The sequence below is a fragment of the Oryctolagus cuniculus genome, chromosome 17, assembly GCF_051225735.1.
Source record: "Oryctolagus cuniculus isolate XC-2025 breed Fujian yellow rabbit chromosome 17, ASM5122573v1, whole genome shotgun sequence".
Classification (NCBI taxonomy): Eukaryota; Metazoa; Chordata; class Mammalia; order Lagomorpha; family Leporidae; genus Oryctolagus; species Oryctolagus cuniculus.
The window spans coordinates 36800824-36823408 of record NC_142883.1 but is presented as its reverse complement, the minus strand read 5'-3'; the positions used below and the strand labels follow the sequence as shown (position 1 = coordinate 36823408).

The 22585-nt window shown below is 42.1% G+C and overlaps 1 protein-coding gene and 1 non-coding gene across 2 annotated transcripts in view; one reads left to right on the top strand and one right to left on the bottom strand.

Moving 5' to 3' along the window:
• Positions 1–22585, bottom strand: part of APPBP2 (amyloid beta precursor protein binding protein 2) — a 74256-nt gene that overhangs the window by 27595 nt on the left and 24076 nt on the right. Inside the window, exons 3-4 of the mRNA XM_008271184.5 lie at positions 17807–17958; positions 10158–10281 (exon numbers count right to left, since the gene is read on the bottom strand). Of these exons, the coding sequence (XP_008269406.1) occupies positions 10158–10281; positions 17807–17958 (276 nt within the window). The remainder of the gene's footprint in view (positions 1–10157; positions 10282–17806; positions 17959–22585) is intronic.
• Positions 1418–1551, top strand: LOC127484530 (small nucleolar RNA SNORA42/SNORA80 family). Its single transcript, XR_007911591.1, has one exon. It is a non-coding gene; the product is annotated as a small nucleolar RNA SNORA42/SNORA80 family (small nucleolar RNA).

Below are 22585 nucleotides of genomic sequence, written 5' to 3'. Positions count from 1 at the left end.
GCACTAATTCTTCTTTAAATGTTTGGTTGAATTAACTAGTAAAGTCTCCTGGTCCTGTATTTTTCTTTACTAGGGAGTTTTTGATTACAAAGTCAATCTTTTTACTTGGTATACAACTGAGATTTTCTATTTCTTTTTGGGTCACTTGGGTAATCTATCCATTTTATCTACACAATCTGGTTGGCATGCAATTGTTCATAGAATTTTTTAAAAGATTTTTTAAAGATTTATTTACTTGAGAGGTAGAGTTATAGACAAAAAGAGGGAGAGACAGAGAGAAAGATTTTCCATTTGCTGGTTCATTCCCCAAATGGCCACAGAGGCTGGATGTGGGGAGCAAACCGGACTAGACTGAGTTACTGGAATTAAGACTTATTCTATGCATCTGCTCTCCCACAATATGGCGCTGGGAGAGAAGTAAACAGCTTCTGCACAGCTGCCTCCAGTTCAGCTAATAAACTGTAGGACTTGCTCCTGATTGGAGGAGAGCAGCGTACTCGGCGTGTGGGCAGCCGAGTTAGGATTGGCAGAGGAGGACTATAAAGGAGGAGAGAGACGGCATGCACCGGGAACATCTAAGGGGAACATCTAAGGGAACCTGTGCAGCCCCCGAGAGAGCCGGCCGGCGGTGTGCCGCTCCCCTGCGGAAGTGGGGAATGTGGCCAGGGGGAACTGCCCTTCCATGGAGGTGGAAGGGATAGTAGCCAACCCGGGAAGAACCAGCAGCAAACCCGGGGAGGGCCGAGCAGACGAAAGAACAGCGCAGGGTCCTGTGTCGTTCCTCCATGAAGAGGGGGAGCGACAGCTGGAGCTGAGCTGATCTGAAGCCGAGCTGATCTGAAGCCAGGAGCCAGGAGCTTCTTCTGGGTCTCCCACACGGGTATAGGGGCCCAAGCACTTGGGCCATCTTCCACTGCTTTCCCAGGCCATAGCAGAGAGCAGGATCACAAGTGGAGCATCCAGGATACAGACTGGCATCCATATGGGAAGCAGATGCCACAAGCCGGAGACTCAGCCTACTATGCCACAGCACAGGCCCCACAAAATTCTCTTTGTCTCTGGAAAAGGTTGGTAGTGATGTCCTGAGTCTCACTTCTGACTTTAGCTATTTGTGTTTTCCCTCTTTTCTCTTTGTTACTCTGGTATGGTTTTCATTTTAAGTCAAGGAAGAAATCACTGTTAGGTAAGACACTGTTGGCCCCTTAACTGACAACCATAGTTCCTAACTCTTACTTGATGGTAAAGCTCTGATTTTGTTCAGGCATCAAACCTTTTCATACAGGACTTAGGAGTAAATCATGATTATTTTACAATTCCCTTTGACCATAAGTGAATCTAGACATCACCAAATGATCTGGCTCTGGCTAATGAGACTCATGGATTGAGAAAGATTGTCTTTAAAGACAAGAAATGGTATGTATGGGTTTGGATTTACGGCAGGCCCACTGTCCTGCGCCTCTCATGGTATCCCACACCAGAGCGAACTGTGGCCCTGAACCATTGCCCGGCCTCTGTCCATGGGGTACTGGCACTCAAGTGGGCTGCACAGTAGGAAAAAAAGAAAAAGAACATGGTGCTTAAGAGTCGTCTCCTGATCCATGTGGAATCTTCAATGGATAATTCAAACAATGGCAGCAATCTTACAACACCAGAGGGGCTGGTGTTACGGCACAGCACGTAAAGTCGCTACCTGCGACACCAACACCAGCATCCTACACATGACCCAAATACCTTCACCTGCTGCCTCCAAAGGGCACACATTAGCAGAATGCTAGATAGGAAGCAAAGCAGCCCCGACTCAAACCAGGGACTCTGGTAAGCAATGTGGGCATCACAAGAGCAACTGAAGTACTCTGCCAAATGCCTGTCTCTGTACACTTAAAAATCAGTGCATCCTACGACTGTTAAATCTGCACTCTTAAATCCATTTTCACATGAACTTTTTGAAGGCCTAATATAAAGTAATTTAAATATAGTAAGATAAGCCTCTCGTTCCAATTTAAAAACATTTATCAACTTGAAAATATCAAGTTTTAGGGCTTTAAAGGACTTTTTAAAGCTTATAATTTTAATCTTTTGTTAATAAAGTCATTCTTAAAATTTAAACTTTTGAAAATTGCTTTTGTGCCTCACAATTTATAAAACTATTCCAACAACTGACATACATTGGAAACATGTATTCAACAATCCCATAGTTAATTCTGAGTTATTTGACAGCTTTTCAGAGTAAAACACTTCCACATGTGAAGTCCATGTTTAAGTGTGATGTCACCAGAAACTTTAGCCAAAGCTATAAGTGACCAATTCGCAAAGCGTTAAAAACAGACATCTATGATCTTCACAACTGAATCACTCCCTGAATCTCTCAAATGCCAATTAATAAAGATACAACTATATTATTTACAGATACAACTATAAGGACATTTTTTTAAGATCTATTTTATTTATTTGAAAGGCAGAGTTACAGAGAGGCCGAGACAGAGACAGAGACAGAGAGAGCGATCTTTCATCTGCTAGTTCACTCCCCAGGTGGCCATAGCAGAGAGCTGGATTGGAAGTGGAGCAGCCAGGTCTCAAACAGGTGTCCATATGGGATGCCAGCACTGCAGGTGGCGGCTTTGCCCACTATACCACAGCGATGGTCCCCAGAGTAGTTCTAAACCTGTTAAATTTTATTACTTCCTTAAAAAGAAAACTGCCAGTGGTTTCTAGAAGCTTCCTGACCATCAGCACTGACAGCTGTTCAGAGTACTTTGCTGTTCACTCCATGTGACTCAAGAAACTTTCTTCTGCTTTTGCTAAGGCAAGATTTTCAGAAAAAGAAAACTTACATTTAAGAATATATGGTAATTGAGAGTCCTTTCTTATGTCATTTCTATTATCAGCCTTTCATTTCCAATTTGAAAAGTATACTTAAGACCTAGTAAAAACATCCCATTACATATTATAAATTCTCTTCATAGTATATTTACATGAAAAACACGTATTATAATATTCATTACTCACTACTGTTTCTACATCTTTCCTTAACATTTGTTATTACTCAACTTGTAACTGGTTACAGAAATTCCTTGAGTATTTAACTCAGATAGGTACAAAGAGGGGTACTGGGTCTTGGTAGACTTGAAAATTATTTATTTTACCCTAGAAGTTGGCAAGGTATAGTTATTTTACCTCAAAACTGAGATCCTGCTATTTTCTTCTCACTTCTAATTTCAATTTAACTTCGGATTTCAGGAAATTCTACTGCCTAGGACTCACGGTTTTCTTTCAATCTTGATTCAAGTCTCTCCCCAATCTTTACTTCAGAAAGCTGTTTTTCCACTTAAGAAAAAAAATTAAGATAATCATGGTCTATGATTTAAAAAAATAATAGACAGTAGAAAATGATTAAAATAAAAATGTTAAGTTTTGGGGCCAGCGCTGTGGCACAGTTGGTTAAGCTGCTGCCTGTAATGCCAGCATCCCATCTGGACACAGGTTCAAGTCCCACCTGCTCCACTTCCAATCCATCTCCCTGCTAATGTGCTTAGGAAAGCAGCAAATGATAGCCCAGGTGCTTGGGTCCCTGAACCCACATGAAGTTTCTGGTTCCTGGCTTCAGCTTGGCCCAAGCCCAGCTGTTGTGGCCATTTGCGGGGGTAGGATCAGCAGATGGAAGACCTCTCTCTAAGTCAGTCTTTTTTTTTTTTTTTTTACAGGCAGAGTGGACAGTGAGAGAGAGACAGAGAGAAAGGTCTTCCTTTGCTGTTGGTTCACCCTCCAATGGCCGCCGCGGCAGGCGCACTGCGGCCGGCACACCGCGCTGATCCAATGGCAGGAGCCAGGTGCTTCTCCTGGTCTCCCATGGGGTGCAGGGCCCAAGGACTTGGGCCATCCTCCACTGCACTCCCTGGCCACAGCAGAGAGCTGGCCTGGAAGAGGGGCAACCGGGACAGAATCCGGTGCCCCGACTGGGACTAGAACCCGGTGTGCCGGCGCCGCAAGGCGGAGGATTAGCCTAGTGAGCCGCGGCGCCGGCCTTCTAAGTCAGTCTTGCAAATAAATAAAATAAATCTTTAAAATAAATAATTTTTAAAAAAGACATATTGCTAAAACAAAAAAATCTAAGTTTCTTCTGCCCCTCCTCAGAAGGCCAAAACAAAGTTCTCTCTCCTCTGGAGGTCTAGAGAAATCTTAACCTCAAATAAATCATACTCATGGACTGATTAACTTGAGACAAGGCTCGAAAAGGAGATCAGGTACATGCTTTTAGGTTGTCAGCCTCCAAAAATGTAACATCAGTCAGCCCTCCATAAACGTGTTCCTTTCCATGGGTTCTGAGGATAGAGAACATTCAAGAAAAAAAATCTGCATATGTACTGAACATATACCAATTTTTTTTCTTGTAATCTACAGTATAACTATTTACATAGTACTTACATTATATTAGGTGTAAGTATTCTAGAAATAATCTAGGGTATATGTGAAGATATACATAAGCTTTATGCAATATTTTTACCATTTTATATTAGAGAATTGAACATTCATGAATTCTGGAATCCCAGAACCAACTGTGGGTCAATCCCACATGAAAGCTGAGAGAGGACTATATAACAACTGTGGTTATTTCTGTGTAGCTGGGTTACACATAACATTTTCTTCTTCATAGCTTTCTCCATTTCCTGAATTTGTTTGGCAACAGCATGAATAAACAACAACAAAATAGTTCTTAAATAAAAAAAAGAGTTAAGGGAAACAGGCAAAGTCCTGAAGGAATACAAAAGAACTAAAAAATTGTACCAGGTTTAACCCCAGAAATACTAAGAAAGGGGCTGGCACTATGGCAGAACAGGTAAAGCCACCAGCTGCAGTGCCGGGATCCTATATCGATGCTCGTTTTGTTTTTGTTTTTGTTTTTGTTTTTTTTAAGTTGTACTGTGTGTTTATTGACACCACGAAGTCCTGGCTGCTTCACTTACAATCCAACTCTCTGTTATGGGCTGGGAAAACAGCAGAGAATGGCCTAAGTCCTTGGGCTCCTGCAACCACGTGGGAGACCCAGAAGAAGCTCCAGGCTCCTGGCTTCGGATCAGCTCAGCTCCAGTGTTTGTTGCCATTTGGGGAGTGAACCTGAGTATCAAAGACCCGTCTCTCTCTCTCTCAATAACCCCGCCTTTCAAATAAATAAATCCTTAAAAAAAAAAAAAAAAAAAGAAAGAAAGAAAGAAAGAAATGCTAAGAAAGCTCTCTGACATTAGCTCTATAATGTTTTCATGCCAGCCACAGATAAGAAATTGGCTTTGTGATATTAAATTGAAAAAGTCATCCTTTCTCTTGCACCAATCTCAAAACTCCGGGGATTAGCCAAATAGATTTCATTAGTATCTGTTCTCCAAAACACTTTTTTTCCAATTTTACCAAACACATGGTCAATTAATAACCCACATTTCTTTCCGCCCTAAAATAACAAAAAACAAAACTAGGTCAGAAAAATTTAACTGTCTTTTTCAAACAATACTAAGTATATGACAGAATTTTAGATTTTATATAAAGTAAAAAAAAACTTGCAATAACCAAGAATTTGGCAAACATATTTATGTAGGAACAAAGTATATTTTGAAATCTCAAATTCGTAAGTACAAAATGTCTTGGCCTGGTATACAGGCAGTAAGCTAGCATTTTAAGTGGCTTGGTTTCCTGGTCCAGCCAATATTCTAATTTCGCATGTACTTGCTTCAAAGGCAAGGTAATCACTATACTGTTAGTTGCCTATTCAATATTCTCTGCTCCCTTTTCCTTAATACAGACCCATGAATTTACTCAGGGTAGGAAAATGCACAATTAAAAATGTTTTGCTTCCCAGACAACCTTACACAAGTGAGAGGGTATTCAGAATTTTCTGAGTTTACACTGGGGGGTTGGGGGTGGGGAACAGGGGGTGTCTGGTGTAATGATTAGGGTGTGGCTTGAATACCTAGATCGTATATCGTAGTGTCTGGGCTTGAGTCCCACCTCTGCACTCTAGAGGTAGCACATGATGGCTCTAATACTTGGGTCCCAGCTGCAAACTTAAGAGACCTGGACGCATTTCCCAGCTCCTGGCTTCAGCCTGGCCCACCATTTGGGGAGTAAAGCAGCACACAGGAACTCTCTCTGTGTCTATATGTCTCTTTGCCGCTCAAAAAAAAAAAGAGAGAGAGAGGGAGAGAGAGAGAGAGACAGGCTTATGCTTCTGGGAAAGTAGTATGTTTTCTATTACAAAAAGAGAGGTAGGCAGGGTCAGTATTGTGGCATCGCACATAAAACCTCTGCCTGGGGTGCTGGTTTCTCATTTCAGGGCTGGTTGGAGTCCTGGCTGCTCCACTTCCGATTTAGCTCCCTGCTAATGTTCCTGGGAAAGCAGCTGAAGATGGCCCAAGTACTAGGGTCCCTGCACCCACAAGGGAGATATAGAAGAAAAGAAGTTCTTGGTTCCTGGCTCTAGCCCCACCAAACCCCAGTCATTGCAGCCATCTGGGGAGTGAACCAACAGGTGGAAGACCTCTTCCCTCGTCTCTCTCTGCCTCTGCAACTCTGCCTTTCAAATAAATCTTTTTTTTTTTTTTTTTTTTGACAGGCAGAGTTAGACAATGAGAGAGACAGACAGAGAAAGGTCTTCCTTCTCCACTGGTTCACCCCGCAAATGGCCGCTACAGCCAGCGCACTGCACCGATCCAAAGCCAGGAGCCAGGTGCTTCCTCCTGATCTCCCATGTGGGTGCAGGTGCCCAAGGACCTGGGCCATCCTCCACCACCTTCCCGGGCCACAGCAGAGAGCTGGACTGGAAGAGGAGCAACCGGGACAGAATCTGGTGCCCCAAACTGGGACTAGAACCTGGGGTGCCGGCGCTGCAGGTGGAGGATTAGCCAAGTGAGCCGTGGCACCAGCCAAATAAATCTTTAAAAAAATTTTAAAAAGTGACGTCAGTTAACAATCATATCCCACCTCAAAGCACACAGGTTTAACTCCCAGCTCTGGCTCCTGACTCAGCTTTCTGCTATTGTGGACCCTGGCAGCAGCAGTGATAATCCTGCAACCACTTGTAGACCTGGATTGAGTTCTGGATCCTGGCTTCAGCCCCAGTCCACCCTTGGCTGCTAAAAGGCATTTGAGGAATGAACCAACAGATGAGAGCTTTCTCACTCTCCTCTCTTTTTTCCTCCTCTGTAGCTCCCTTACTGCCCCTCAAATACCTAAATAAAAATTTAAAAAAGAAAAATAACAGACTCAGTTGGCATAAGCCTTTGCCCTTCCCCCTTCCTCCTGGTTATCACACTTCCAACTATAACACTGTGTGCTACTTGATAAAGATGACAATCTAGGAAGGAAGGAGAGTCTTGCTCCTAAAACAAAAGTTAACTTCTTGGTTAGGCTAAAGAAAAATTTATACAGGAATCTGGGACCGGCACTGTGGTACAGGAGGTTAAGCCTCTGCTTGTGGTGCCAGCATCCCATATGGGCAGTCAGTTCAGGTCCTGGCTGCTCCTCTTCTGATCCAGCTCTCTGCTGGTGGCCTGGAAAAGCAGTGGAAGATGGCCTAATTGCTACATACATCCAGGACCCTGCACCCATGCCAGAGACCCAAATGAAGCTCCCGGCTCCTGGTTCCAGATTGGTCCAGGTCTAGCAGCTATGGCCATTTAGGGAGTGAACCAGTGGATGGAAGACCTCTCTCTGTGTCTGTCTCTCTCTGTAGCTCTGCCTCTCAAATAAAGAAATACTGGGTATCTGGATGAAATGAATTTTATGATTCAGTGAATAACAACCAAACACATAGAGAAAGAAATATATTATCTTTTGGTCAAGAAAGCTATAAACTATAATGAAATCATGTGGAATGGGTTTTCTATTTTAAATAAATCAATTCACATAATAAAAATATGTAACTCTTCAAATCTCATATGGGATACTCTAGTCTCCTATTCCTACAATGACAGAATAGGCAGAAGTGGAATGGGTGACACAGACATGTTACTACAAATTACTAATATGAATTACTTGTCCAAGTCTCAAACCCTTGAGTTTCTTGCACATAAAAATTCTTATAATTCATCATCTAGTACTTATTAAATACATGTGGGGATTTATCATAAGCTGCTAAAATAGTTATAAATAAGTCTATACATTATTAACTTTTGAATGTCTCTATAGGGAAGGCCTACATAAAATAAACTCAAAGTACAGAAATCCAACTGGTTAAAATAGAGCATGTTAGCTTATAAAAAAAAGATTTTATAGAACAATCTATATTCTAGTTTTGAAGGGGTTTAGATTTAATTAAGTCATCTCTAAAATACTCAGGAACTAGGAACACCGGCAGCCTAGATCAGTGTACCACTCTGAATACTGGCTGCTCTGCTTCGATTCAGTTCCTTGATAGTACACCTGGGAAAGCAGAAGATGGCCTAAGTACCCAGACCTCTGCCACCCATGTGAGAGACCCTGGAAGATCTTTCTGTCACACTGCCTTTCAAATAAAAAGTAAACCTTAGAAAAAGAGTGACAGAAAAGTGGCACAGGGAAAGAGGGAGGAAGGGATAGAATGCTGTGGACAGAAAGATAGACTAGGCCAGGAAAAAGCTGGAAACCAGAAACTTAATCTATGTCTCCCAGATGGGTGGCAAGGACCCAACTACTTGAGCCATAACCACTGCCTTTTTTTTTTTTTTTTAAATCTAGCCTTGCTTTTCTTTCTTTCTTTTTTCTAAAGATTTTATTTATTTATTTATTTGACAGGCAGAATGACAGAGAGGAAGAGAGAGAGAGGTCTTCCATCTGCAGGCTCACTCTCCAAATGGCTTCAACAGCCAGAGCTCTGCTGATCTGAAGCCAGGAGCCCTGCAGGAGCTTTTTCTGGGTCTCTCATGCAGGTACAGAGGGCCAAGGACTTGGGCCATCTTCCTCTACTTTCCCAGGCCACAGCAGAGAACTGGATCGAAGTGGAGCAGCTGAGACTCAAACCAGTGCTCATATGGGATTTTGGCACCACAGGCAGTGGCTTCACCTGTTATGCCACAGCATTGGCCCATCCACTGCCTTCTTGAGGGCACATTAGCACAAAGCTGGAAACGGCAGCAGAGCTGAGACTGGAACTTAGGTACTCTTGATACAAGACATTACATCCCAACTGGTGGCTTAACCAACAGGTCAAGGGTAAATGCAAATTTTTAAAAATTTATTTTGAGCTCCCTTTAGTTTTATATAAAAACATATTTTTTAGAAAATGCCAAATCAGATTGTGGTACAGAGGAAAAATGTATATGAAAATAGCTAAAGATAAATGTTATATGTGCAGAAAAAGATAATGAAAGTAACCACTAAGGGATAGCATTTTAGTATATCAGGTTACACCAATACCTGTGATGCTGGCATCCCACTGGGTGCCAATTCACACCCAATTCCCATCCCAGCTGCTCCACTTCTGATCCAGCTCCCTGCTAATGGCTCAGAAAAACAGCAGAAGATGGCCCAAGTGCTTAGGCCCCAAATACTCATTTGGGAGAACTGAAAGAAGCTCTTGGCTCCTGGCTTTGGCCTGGCCCAACCCTGGCCACTGTGGCCTTTTGTAGAGTGCACTTGAGAACAGAAGACATCTCTATCTATTGCTCCTCCCCATCAACTATGCTTTTCAAATATCCTTAAAGACAAAAATCACCTCTAGATTTGTTTGCCTTTAAGAACATCTGAAAAAAAAAGGATTTTTCACAGAAAACAGCCAAGTTATAAGTAAAATATTAATAACTATGCACAATAATAGAAATGTAAATAAAGCATGGATTTAAAGAAAACACCCAAGGAAAAAGTATGTCTTGAGTTTACCAGCATCGAATACCTAACATAGTTTCTAGCACAAATGAAATAAATATTTGTTGAACGATCAAACAAGATCTATGAGAAAGCAAAAATACACATATGAAACAATTTCTGATTCGTAATAATGCAATCTAAACTAAGCTGTCTAGAACAGATTAACCATATTTTGAAGATGAACTACAAAAGGCCAGACTAGTGAAACTTTGACATATAAATACCCCAGTAGACACTTACTCAAATGCTTGAGTATACTTGGAAGAACTTAAACTACAAAAGCCACTCAGTGCCACCAGAGCATAGCTGAAGGATCCATTCCAACTTACCGCACACAGCACTCTACCGCACGAAACCAATGAAGCATCTCATCATGGAGAGTACACAACTGCAGGCAAGACAGGAAAACCTTCTCAGCATCACTGTACCAGCCTGCATCTGAAAGAAAGCCACCTGAAGAACAAGAAAACCCAGTAACTTCAGATAACATAATACAGTTCTTGAATCCAAACAGTGAATATCTAAACTAAAAAATTTCATAATATTAAAGTTCCCTATTCAGCCGTCACTTATTGTGAAGGTTTATTTTCTAAAAATGTTTCAAATTAAGGGAATTAGGATCAAAGCTGAACTCTGAATGAGATTTCAAGAGTTTTAACCCTCAAAGAATTCTCTATTGCCTAAGAGTTGGTATTTTATAGGTAATGAATAATAATCAGACTAAATTCTAATTATTCTGTATATATTTTCATCTTGCAATACATGCATAACTTTCAATCTCCGCATTCCATAAAGAAAATTAAGAAATATGAATATGGGTCCAGTGCTGTGGCATAGCAGGCAAAGCTGCCGTCTGCAGTGACAACATCCTATGGATACCAGTTCAAGACTCGCCTGCTCCACTTCCGATCCAGCTCTCTGCTATGGCCTAGGAAAGCAGAAGATGGCCCAAGATGCACCCACATGGGAGACCTGGAAGAAACTCCTGGCTCCTGGCTTCGGATCAGTGCAGCTCTGGCTGTTGTGGCCAACTGGGGAGTGAACCAGTGGGTGGAAGACCTCTCTCTCTCTGTGTGTCTCTCCTTCTCTCTCTGTGTAACTCTGACTTTCAAATAAATAAATCTTAAAAAAAAAAGAAAACTATAAGAGAGACAAGGTTTAAAAAAAAAAGAAATATGAATAAACTTAATCTTATTATAGCGGTACATCACCAAGAAGAGAGACAATGAGGGGCAGGTGTTTAGTGTGGTAGTTAAGACACCTCATCCCATATTAGAGTGCCTGGATTTAAACCCCAGCTCTACCTAATTTTTAAGATTTATTTATTTGTAGAAGTTTCAGAGAAAGAGGGAGCAACACAGAGAGTCTCCCATCTCCTGCTGGTTCACTCCCCAAGTAGCTGCAATGGTCAGGGCTGAGCCAGGCCAAAGCCAGGAGTTTCATCAAGGTCTCCAAGGTGGGTGGTAGGGGCCCAAGCACTTCAGCCATCTTCCACTGCTTTTCTCAGGCCATTGCAGGGAGCTAGATCGAAAGTGGAACAGCCAGGACATGAACGGCAGCTTTATGGGATGCCAGCATCACAAGTAGGATATTTACCCACTGTAACCCAACACCGCCCCTACTCATTTTCTAATTGAGATGTTTCTTGTTGAGTTGTACTTTGTTCCTTTCTTTTCTATGATTTACTTTATTTATTTGAAAAGCAGGGGCTGATGTTGTGGCATAGATTAAGCCTCCATCTGCAGTGCCAGCATCCCACAGGGGTACAGGTTTGTGTCCAGGCTGCTTCTTTTCCAATCCAGCTCCCTGCTTATGGCCTTAGCCCTATGTGGGAGGCCCAGAAGAAGCTTCTGGCTTTGGATCGGCCCAACTCTGGCCACTGTAGCCATTTGGGGAGTGAACCAGCAGATGGAAGATCTCCCTGTCTCAAACTCTGCCTCTCAAATAAATAAGTAAATCTTAAAAAAAAAACAAAAAACAAAAAACAAAAAAAAAAAACATTAGAAGAAAAGAAAAGAATGGCAGAGTCATGGAGGCAGAGTCTAGGAGATATCTGAACCATCTGCTGGTTCACTCCCCAAATGGCCCCAGTGGCTGGAACTGGGCCTGGCTGAAGCCAGAAACAGGAGCTTCAGCCGGGTCTCCTATGTGAGTACAGGGGCCCAGGCATTTGGGACATCTTCCTATGCTTTCTCAGGTGCTTTAGCAGGGAGCTGGATTGGAATCAGAGCAGCTGGGACTCAAACCAGTGCCCATATGTGATGCAGGCACTGCAGGCAACAGCTTAACCTACTATGTCACGGTGGAACCCCCACCACCATCCCCAGCTCTACTTCTAATCCAGCCTTCTGCTAATGCACACCTTGAGAGATAACAGGTGGGTCTCTGCCATCCATGTAGGAAACCAGACTGAGTCCTGGGATCCTGCCATTGGCCTTGCCTGATCCTGGTTACTACAGGCATTTAGGAAATGACCAGGAGTTGAAAAATCTTTCAAATTAATGAAACCATTTTAAATATGACAAGTTGGTTTCTCTCCTTTTTTTAAGCAAGAAATTAAATAACTGCCCTCCTACAGACTCAACATACTGCACATCATTAGCTGAGAATATTGTTACATTTTTGGAGGATTTTAGCCCCGTACAATACCTAACATTTAATACATTTTTACTAACTATGTAAATCGTTTTGTATCGTGTTAATAATGCCATATGAATTTTCTCATTCAAGTTTCACAACACATTCAACTTAAACACTATTACTAATCCAATTTAACAGAGAAAAAACCTTGAGGCACAGTAAAATCAAAGTTTACAAGGTATGAGGTAAAAAGACTTGAATCCATTCAATCTGATTGTAGAGGCTCAAATGTAGTTATTATTCCACCTTAGCTATTATGAGAAACCTCTCACAATGCTATTCAGGATTAGTTACAATAATAACACAAAAAGTAATTTACTGTGTTTTTCTAATCTTAAAACACATTTTGGGCCGGCGCCGCGGCTCACTAGGCTAATCCTCCGCCTTGCGGCGCCAGCACACCGGTTCTAGTCCCGGTCGGGGTGCCGGATTCTGTCTCGGTTGCCCCTCTTCCAGGCCAGCTCTCTGCTGTGGCCAGGGAGTGCAGTGGAGGATGGCCGAAGTATTTGGGCCCTGCACCCCATGGGAGACCAGGATAAGTACCTGGCTCCTGCCATCGGATCAGCACGGTGCGTCGGCCGCAGCGTGCCTGCCGCGGCGGCCATTGGAGGGTGAACCAACGGCAAAGGAAGACCTTTCTCTCTGTCTCTCTCTCTCACTGTCCACTCTGCCTGTCAAAAAAAAAAAAAAAAAAAAAAAAAAAACCCACACACATTTTTGCACATTTTAAAATCTTAAAAAAAATTTTTTAAAGGATTTCATTTATTTATTTGAGAGGTAGAGTTACAGACATTGAGAGGGAGAGACAGAGAGGAAGGTCTTCCTTCTGTTGGTTCACCCCCCCAGATGGCTGCAACAGCTGGAGCTGTGCTGATCTGGAGCCAAGAGCCAGGAGCTTCTTCTTGGTCTCCCATGTGGGTGCAGGGGCCAAAGCACTTGGGCCATCTTCTACTGCTTTCCCAGGCCACAGCAGAGAACTGGATTAGAAGAGGAGCAGCCAAGACTAGAACCAGTGCTCATATATGCCGACGCTGCAGGCAGAAGATTAACCTACTGTACCACAGCGCTGGCCCCTAAAGACTTATTTTTTTATTTGAAAGACAAAATTATATAGAAAGAGGTAAAGACAGAGAAAGAGAGGGATTTTTGCTCTTTCCGTTCTCTTAACACCTGGTTCAAAACTCTTAATGAAAAACAAATTCTATCTCGACAACATGGGTGGACCTTGAAAACATTACAATAAATGAAAGAAGCCAGTAACAAAGACCATGTATTGTTATGAGTCCATTTATAATCAGAAAGCAGCTTGACAGTTGCCTAGGGCTGGAGGGAAGTGGAGAATGCTTATGTGTATGGGTTTCTTTTTTGAGGTAGACAATATTCTAAAAGCGTCTGTAATGATGTCTGCACAACCTGCTTCAGCGCACAAGCACTAAGTACTCTGAATCATATGCTTTACACGGGTGAAATCAACGGCATGTGAATTATCTGTCTCTAAACTTGTCGGTTTGTCTTTTAATCTCCACCACTGTATACTCCTGGTATGAAATTTTTTCACTCCTTTAGATAATTTTAGGATTAAGACTGATAATATGAGAGCCGGCGCCGTGGCTCAATAGGCTAATCCTCCACCTAGCGGCGCCGGCACACCGGGTTCTAGTCCCGGTTGGGGCGCCGGATTCTGTCCCGGTTGCCCCTCTTCCAGGCCAGCTCTCTGCTATGGCCAGGGAGTGCAGTGGAGGATGGCCCAGGTGCTTGGGCCCTGCACCCCATGGGAGACCAGGAAAAGCACCTGGCTCCTGGCTCCTGCCAGGATCAGCACGGTGCGCCGGCTGCAGCGGCGGCCATTGGAGGGTGAACCAACGGCAAAGGAAGACCTTTCTCTCTCTGTCTCTCTCTCTCACTGTCCACTCTGCCTGTCAAAAAAAAAAAAAAAAAAAAAAAAAAAAGACTGAAAAGACTGATAATATGAGTTTGTTAGGACTGCTTCTATCGCCAAGATATCGAATTCATTTCAATGGCCAGATTGATAACAGTATATGTGGAGTTGACAGAAAAACTCAATGAACACTACCTTGCTTGGCACTATTCTCCCTTATAGATTATTACAAGATCTAAAGTTATTTTTAACTTCTAAATTTTTTAATTTAAAGTTTTGTATTTATCTTTATTTATTTGAAAGTCAAAGTCACAAACGGGCAGAAAGAGAAAGCAAACTCTTCCATCCTCTGGTTCACTCCTCAAATGCTTGCAGCAGCTAAGGCTAGGAAAGGAAGAAGCCAGAAGTCTAAAAATCACCTGGAGTCTCCCATATGGACGACAGAGCTGCATCCCAGAGGGTACAGTAGCATGAAATTGGATTGGAAGCGAAGCAGGACACAAGCACCCTGACTTGGGATGTGGATGTCCCAAGCAGTGACTCAACTACTGTGCCACAATGCCTGCCCTGACCATCTAAAATTAACTGGGGGCAGGGGCAATGTTGTAGCATAGTGGGTAAAGCCATTGCCTATGATGCTGGCATCCCATGTGGGCGCTGGTTCATGTCCTAGTTGTTCCACTTCTGATCCAGCTCCCTGCTAATGGCCTTGGAAAAGCAGCAGAACATGGCTCAAGAATTTGAGCAGCTGCCAGCCATATGGGAGACCCAGATGAAGCTCCTGGCTCCTGGCTCTGTCCTGGCCAAGTGGTGGCTGTTGAAGCCATTGGGGGAGTGAACCAGCAGAACTTTCTCTCCCCCTGACTTTCAAAATAAACAAACAAATCTTTAAAAAAGAAAGAATAGTTCTTTGTAGTGGTCAAAGACAGTTTGCTGAAACAACCTAAGAATAAATATTCTTTTCTGGAAAGAATTTTCAGTATTTACTCTTTCAAAGAATGTCTCTAACAATGGAGTGCTGTGACCTTAATAGATGTCTGTGATGACAGCTTTTTATTAAATAATTTATTTGAAAACCAGTAAAACAGAGGAAGATGAACAGATGTCCCTTTGATCTACTGGTTCATTCCACAAATGCCCATGACAGTTGAGGCTGGGCTAGGCCAAAATCAGGAGCCAAGAACTCAATACTGTTCTCCTAAGTTTGTGTCAGGGACCCAGATACTTGAGCCATCACCTGCTACATCCCAGTGTACACATAGCACCAAATTGGAATTAGAAGTAGAGCTGGACATTCTGATACGGACTATCCAGCAGGAAGCTGGATTGGAACAGCTGGACACAAACTGGCACCCATATGGGATGCTAGTGCCACAGGTGGCATCTTTACCAGCTACCCCACAATGCCAGCCCCTGCAAAGGAGTGGGTATTTGATACAGTTGTTAAGATGCTGTGTGGACACCTGCATTTCACATCGGAATACCTAGGTTCCAGTCCCCACTCCATTCCTGATCCAAGCTTCCTAACTAATGCATACAACAGCAAGTGATGGCTCAAGTACTGGATTTCCTGCCACCCATGTGAGAAATATGGACTGAGTTTCCAGCTTCAGCTGTTATGAGCATGTGGGGAATCAAATCAGTGGATGGGAAATTTCTCTCTCCTGTTTTTAAATAAATAAAAATTAACAACTGAAAACAAAGATTTAAAGACGTGATGAAAGCTTGTTGGAAAAGCCTTGTATATGCATATGGGTTTGCACATGCATTTGACAGAGAAAACATGCATATGCACACAATAATGTGAGAACCTAAAAAACAAAAGGTAGTCTATAGTGACAGAACAGTATTGTTTCCAGACAGCAATGAGGATGACACAAATCTACATGAAACCAATTACACAGAAAAACACACATACACAATGAGTGCATGTAAAAAGGTGAAAACTAAGCAAGGTCTGTAAGCTAGTTAATAGTATAAAATTCCCTGGTTTTAGGGCCAGCGCTGTGGCACAGATTAATGCCCTGGCCTGAAGCACTGGCATCCCATATGGGTGCCAGTTTGAGATCTGGCTGCTCCACTTCAGATCCAGCGCTCTGCTGTGGCCTGGGAAAGCAGCAGCAGATGGCCCAAGTCCTTGGGCCCCTACACACACGTGGGAGATTGAGAAGTTCCTGGCTCCTGGCTTCAGATCGGCACAGCTCCTGCAGTTGTGGCCAATTGGGGAATGAACCATCGGATGGAAGACCTCTTTCCCTCTCTGCCTCTCCTCTGTGTAAGTCTGACTTTCAAATAACTCTTTAAAAAAAAAAAATGCCCTGGTTTTGATTTTTGCCTACAGTTCTAAAAGAGGTTATCAGTGGAGGCTGCTAGAGAAACAGTTCAAAGGACTCTAGGTAATCTTTTACAACTTTCTGCAAATTTACAATCATTTCAAGGAACATTTTTTTTTTTTTTTTTTTTTTTTTGACAGGCAGAGTGGACAGTGAGAGAGAGAGACAGAGAGAAAGGTCTTCCTTTGCCGTTGGTTCACCCTCCAATGGCCGCCGCGGCCGGCGCACCGCGCTGATCCGATGGCAGGAGCCAGGAGCCAGGTGCTTTTCCTGGTCTCCCATGGGGTGCAGGGCCCAAGCACCTGGGCCATCCTCCACTGCACTCCCTGGCCACAGCAGAGGGCTGGCCTGGAAGAGGGGCAACCGGGACAGAATCCGGCGCCCCGACCGGGACTAGAACCCGGTGTGCCGGCGCCGCAAGGCGGAGGATTAGCCTAGCGAGCCGCGGCGCCGGCCATCAAGGAACATTTTTAACCATGAAGAAAAAATGAAATGCAATAACAACACAAACAATTGCCTAGAACCAACTTATCCATACAGACTTGTGAAAACCATTTAAAATGCTATCCAAATACTAAACATTTTTCTTTATGTACAGCATACAAAATTTTTTAGAATGCTTCTACATTTATATTTTACTATCCTCATAATATTCCCATGAAGAAACACAGAATAAACCTCAATTTAAACATGGAAAAAATTAATGCCACAAAAGCATTAAATCCCATTACACAACATACAGCAGACGCGTGAAAGAGACTGATGGCAGTATGACATGGTAGAAAGATATGTACTTTGGAATTATATAGAAACAGGATTCTAAACTTAGCTCCACTACTAGTATGTGACTTGAGTCAGTCAACTTTTCTGCTTCCACATATGAAAAATGCTATTAATACTGTCACTTGACTGGAATGTCATGATCATTTACAAAGATTTCATTTAAATGTCTATTACAGTATTTGCCATAGAGTTAACAATCAACAAATCACAACTAGTTCTTTCGATGTTGTTCCCATAATCTCCTCATGCACACTTTGGCAAAGTCCTGGAGGAATCTTTTATTGTTAGGTTGAATTCTGGTCCATCACAGGACAAAATCATCCTCTATATTACCATTACTTACCTAAAACAAAGCCAACCTGAATGGCTTTTTCCTTTACTGTAGCATCTGATTCTGCTATATAAGAGCACCGTCTACTGAATGAGTAGGCCAAGACTGAAGCAACTTTAACACCATGATCCATCAAAGCCTGAAAGCAATGATGAAGTAAATGTCTAAAAGAGAAGAAAAAAGTTATTTTATAAAGGTAACATTTTTGTCATTCTGAAAATGCTAGCTGCCTCTCTATCAAATAACAGCACCACTGGGGCTAGCACTGTGGCACAGTGGGTAAAGCCACTGCCTGCAAGGCTGGCACCCCACATGGGAGCTGGTTCAAGTCCTGGCTGCTTCACTTCTGAGCCAGCTCCCTGCTATGGTCTGGCAAAGCAGAAGATGGTCCAACTTCTTGGGCCCCTGCACCCATGTGGGAGACCCAGAGGGAGCAGCTTCTGGTTCCTGGCTTCAGATAGGTCCAGCCTATCTGAACCATTTGGGGAGTGAAACAGCAGATGGAAGACCTCTCTCTCTCTCTCTCTCTCTCTCTCTCTCTCTCTCTCTCTGTCCCTGCCTCTCTGTTAACTCTGCCTTTCAAATAACTAAATACATTTTAAAATACTAACAATAACAGCACCACTATTTTCCAAGAAGGAATAAGTTAAAATGTGTTTTGCCCTAAGACTTATAGGCTACAACAATTCAATATTTAGTCTGATACGCTTATTCAGTGGATCGCTCAGTAAGTCTGTAAAACTGAGAAGTACTTAGTATATAACTTGATGTCAAAGATGCAGGTAACTTTTTCAAAAAATATTTACTTATTTATTTTGAAAATGAGAGTTAGAGAGAAGGCAGAGACAGAGAAAAAAAAAGACATTGCTCTTCCATCTACTGGTTCACTCCCTAGATGGCTATAATAGCCAAGGCTGGGCCATGCCAAAGGCAGGAGCTTCATCTGTATCTCACACCTGGGCTATCCTTGGCTGCTTTTCTCAGGACACTGGCAGGAAGCTGGACTGGAAGTGGAGCAACTGGGACAGAACAAGTGCCTTATGGGATGTCAAGCCACAGGGAGAAGCTTAACCTGCTGTGCCACAACACCAGCCTGAAGGTAACTTTTAAAAACCAATTTATAACTCAACAATAAAAGACAACTAATTAACAGGAAATAGATTTGAAGATTTTGCCAAAGAAGACACACAAATAAATGGCCAACAAACACAAGATGCTCAACACCATCAGTGATTACAGAAATATATATCAAAATCACAATAGGTAACATTTCACATCCAATAGACTAAGGTTCTCTGAGCTGGAACATCTATCTTCCCCTGACTTGGATACTGGCATTCTTGGTTCACACTCACTGATATCAACATTGTCCACCACTTGGTTCTTGGGCCTTTGAACTTAATCTGAATTATATCACCGGCTTCCCTGGTCTTCAAACTTGCAGAGGGCAAATATCAGATTTCTTAGCCTCCATAATCAATAAGCCAATTCCCATTATAAATCAACGTCTCTCTATCTACACACACACAAACACACACACACACAAAGTATATATGTAGATACATATTCATACTTGTATATCCTACTCATATATATTTATGCATTTGCTATTCATATGTATCTTATTCATCTACAATCTGTATTTTATGTGATTATACCTGTATACATACATAAATGCATTTGTGTGCATGTGTATGTGCACACATATAAATCTCTCATTTTTCTGGAGAACCTGACTAATAAAATTTTGGTAGTGATGATGTTTGAGAAACAAATTTTTTTTGAAGATTTATTTATTTAATTGAAAGTCAGATTTACATAGAGGAGAGGCAGAGAGAGAGAGAGAAAGAGAGAGAGAGATGTCTTCTATCTGCTGGTTCACTCCCCAACTGGCTGCAATGGCTGGAGCTGCGCAGATCTGAGGTCAGGAGCCAGGAGCCAGGAGCCAGGAGCTTCCTCCAGATCTCCCACGTGGTTGCAGGGGCCCAAGGACTTGAGCCATCTTCTACTGCTTTCCCAGACCACAGCAGAGAGCTGGATTGGAAGTGGAGCAGCCAGGACTCTAACTGGTACCCACATGGGATGCTGGCACTGCAGGCGGCGGTTTTACCTGCTACGGCACAGCGCCAACTCTGAGGAACAGAATTTTAAGTATGACATTTCTGAATTAGTTCTGAAGTTTCTGGAAGTGGCTCTCTGATATTAGATTTAAGGATGCTAATGGCCATTTTCAGTAGTTAAGAGAATACCAATATTCCACAACAAAAACTGCTTATGTTGATGTACAAAATGTTTGCATTGGCTACTCCTAATCAACCACTTTTTTAACAATCAAGGAGTTAAGCAAGACTTTAGAAGATTTTGGAAAACTAATCAATATAATGACAGTGATTAGTTGCTTCTAATGTCCCTGGACAAAATGGATGAAACAAGGGCCAGTGCTGTGGCTCATTTGGTTAATCCTCTGCCTGTGGCGCCGGCATCCCATATGGGCGCCAGGTTCTAGTCCTGGTTGCTCCTCTTCCAGTCCAGCTCTCTGCTGTGGCCCAGGAAGGCAGTGGAGGATGGCCCAAGTGCTTGGGCCCCTGTACCCACATCGGAGACCAGGAGGAAGCACCTGGCTCCTGGCCTTGGATCGGCGCAGCGCACCGGCTTTAGCAACCATTTGGGGGTGAACCAACGGAAGGAAGACCTTTCACTGTCTCTCTCTCTCATTGTCTAACTCTGCCTGTCCAAAAAAAAAAAAAAAAAAAAAAGCTGAAACAAAAGGATGTGTCAGGGATTCTCCAGTATAAGAACTATATAATCTTTTTTTTTTTAATTTTTAATGTTTTTTTTTATCTTTTATTTAATGAATATAAATTTCCAAAGTACGACTCATGGGTTACAATGGCTTCCCCCCCCATACCGTCCCTCCCACCCACAACCCTCCCCTTTCCCACTCCCTCTCCCCTTCCATTCACATCAAGATTCATTTTCGATTATCTTAATATACAGAAGATCAGCTTAGTATACCTTAAGTAAGGATTTCAACAGTTTGCTCCCACACAGAAACATAAAGTGAAAAATAATAAATGATTTTTTTTTAATGATGATGAAATCAGATCAGACCTATTGTCATGTTTAATCCCAGTGAGAGTCAAGTTGGGAATTGATAATTTCTTTTTTCTTCTTTTTTTTTTTTTTTTTACAGAAGATCAGTTTAGTGTACATTAAGTAAAGATTTCAATCGTTTGCACCCCCATAGAAACACAAAGTGAAATATAGTGTTTGAGTACTCGTTATAGCATTAAGCCTCAGTGTACAGCACATTAAGGACAGAGATCCTACATGAGGAGTAAGTGCACAGTGACTCCTGTTGTTGACTTTACAAATTGACACTCCTGTTTATGGCATCAGTAATCTCCCTATGCACCAGTCATGAGTTTCCAAGGCTATGGAAGCCCCTTGAGTTCTCCGACTCTTATCTTGTTTAGACACGGTCATAGTCAAAGTGGAGGTTCTCTCCTCCCTTCAGAGAAAGGCACCTCCCTCTTTGAAGACCTGAAGAACTACATAATCTAAAGGCTCCTAGATGTGCCCTGAAGGTCCCATCTCCTGTAGGTCCTGGGCTGAAACTGCTGAAAATAAAACACAGAAAACTATAAAAGGGGGAAAAAAAAAAAAAAAGGCTAGTGGTTAAGATACAGAAAAATTAGAAACCTTATACACTGGTGACAGAAACGTAAAATAATACAACCACCACAGAAACAGTTTAGCAGTTCCTCAGAAAGTTAAACAGTTAAACATAAGGTTATATACCCAGAATTAAAAACACGTCCACACAAAAATCTAATCCATGAATGTTCCTAACAGCATTATTTATAATAGCCAAAAGAAAGAAACAACCCAAATGTTTACCAATACACAACTGGATAAACAAAACACAGTCCTGCAAGTACAATGGAAAATTATGAGTAGTCTTTCTTCAAAAAAAAAATGCACAAAAAATGCACATTATGAAGACTATTCATAGATTTCAGTATTTTTTGTACCCAAAATAAGCATCTTTTAATTCCATTTTGCCACAAACTTTTTGGAGTTTTCTCATATCCAGCCATAAAAAATGGTACCACTGACACAACCATATGAGTGATCCTTGAACATATTATGCTAAGTGAGTTAGCCACAAAAGACCACAAGATTCCATTTTAAAAAAGATTTAGAATAGGTAAACCCATACAGATAGAAGATTAATAATCAGCTAGGGTATGAGGAAACAGACAGCAACTGTTAATGGTTTCTTTTTGAGGTGATGAAATGTTCTAGAATTAGGTAGTGATGGTTGCAAAACTTTGTGAATATACTATGAGCCATAGGATAGTATAATTTAAAATGGTGAATTTCATGTTCTGTGAATTGTATCAATAACACAATCTTTAAAAAACAAAATTATGGGGTCAGTGCCGTGGCACAGTGGAAAAAGCCACTGTCTGCAGCACTTGGATCCCATATGGGCACCAGTTCAGTACCTGGCACATAATAGCCACTTGACAAGTCTTTATTTAGTTTGTTGAACAAATCAAACAACTTAACAATATCTGTATTAGAGATGAGCAGTATTTTTTTTGAACTATTTTATTTTTCTAGAAATTTGGGTCAGGAAAAAGAAATAACCGTTTAACTAAATTTAAGGACAAACACTAAAAAGAATATCGAGTATAATCAAGTCAATCACCTCCCCCTGTGGATCCTATTATATGATAATACCTCATTGGGGAACATCCTTCCTGGATCTCAGAGAGTTACACT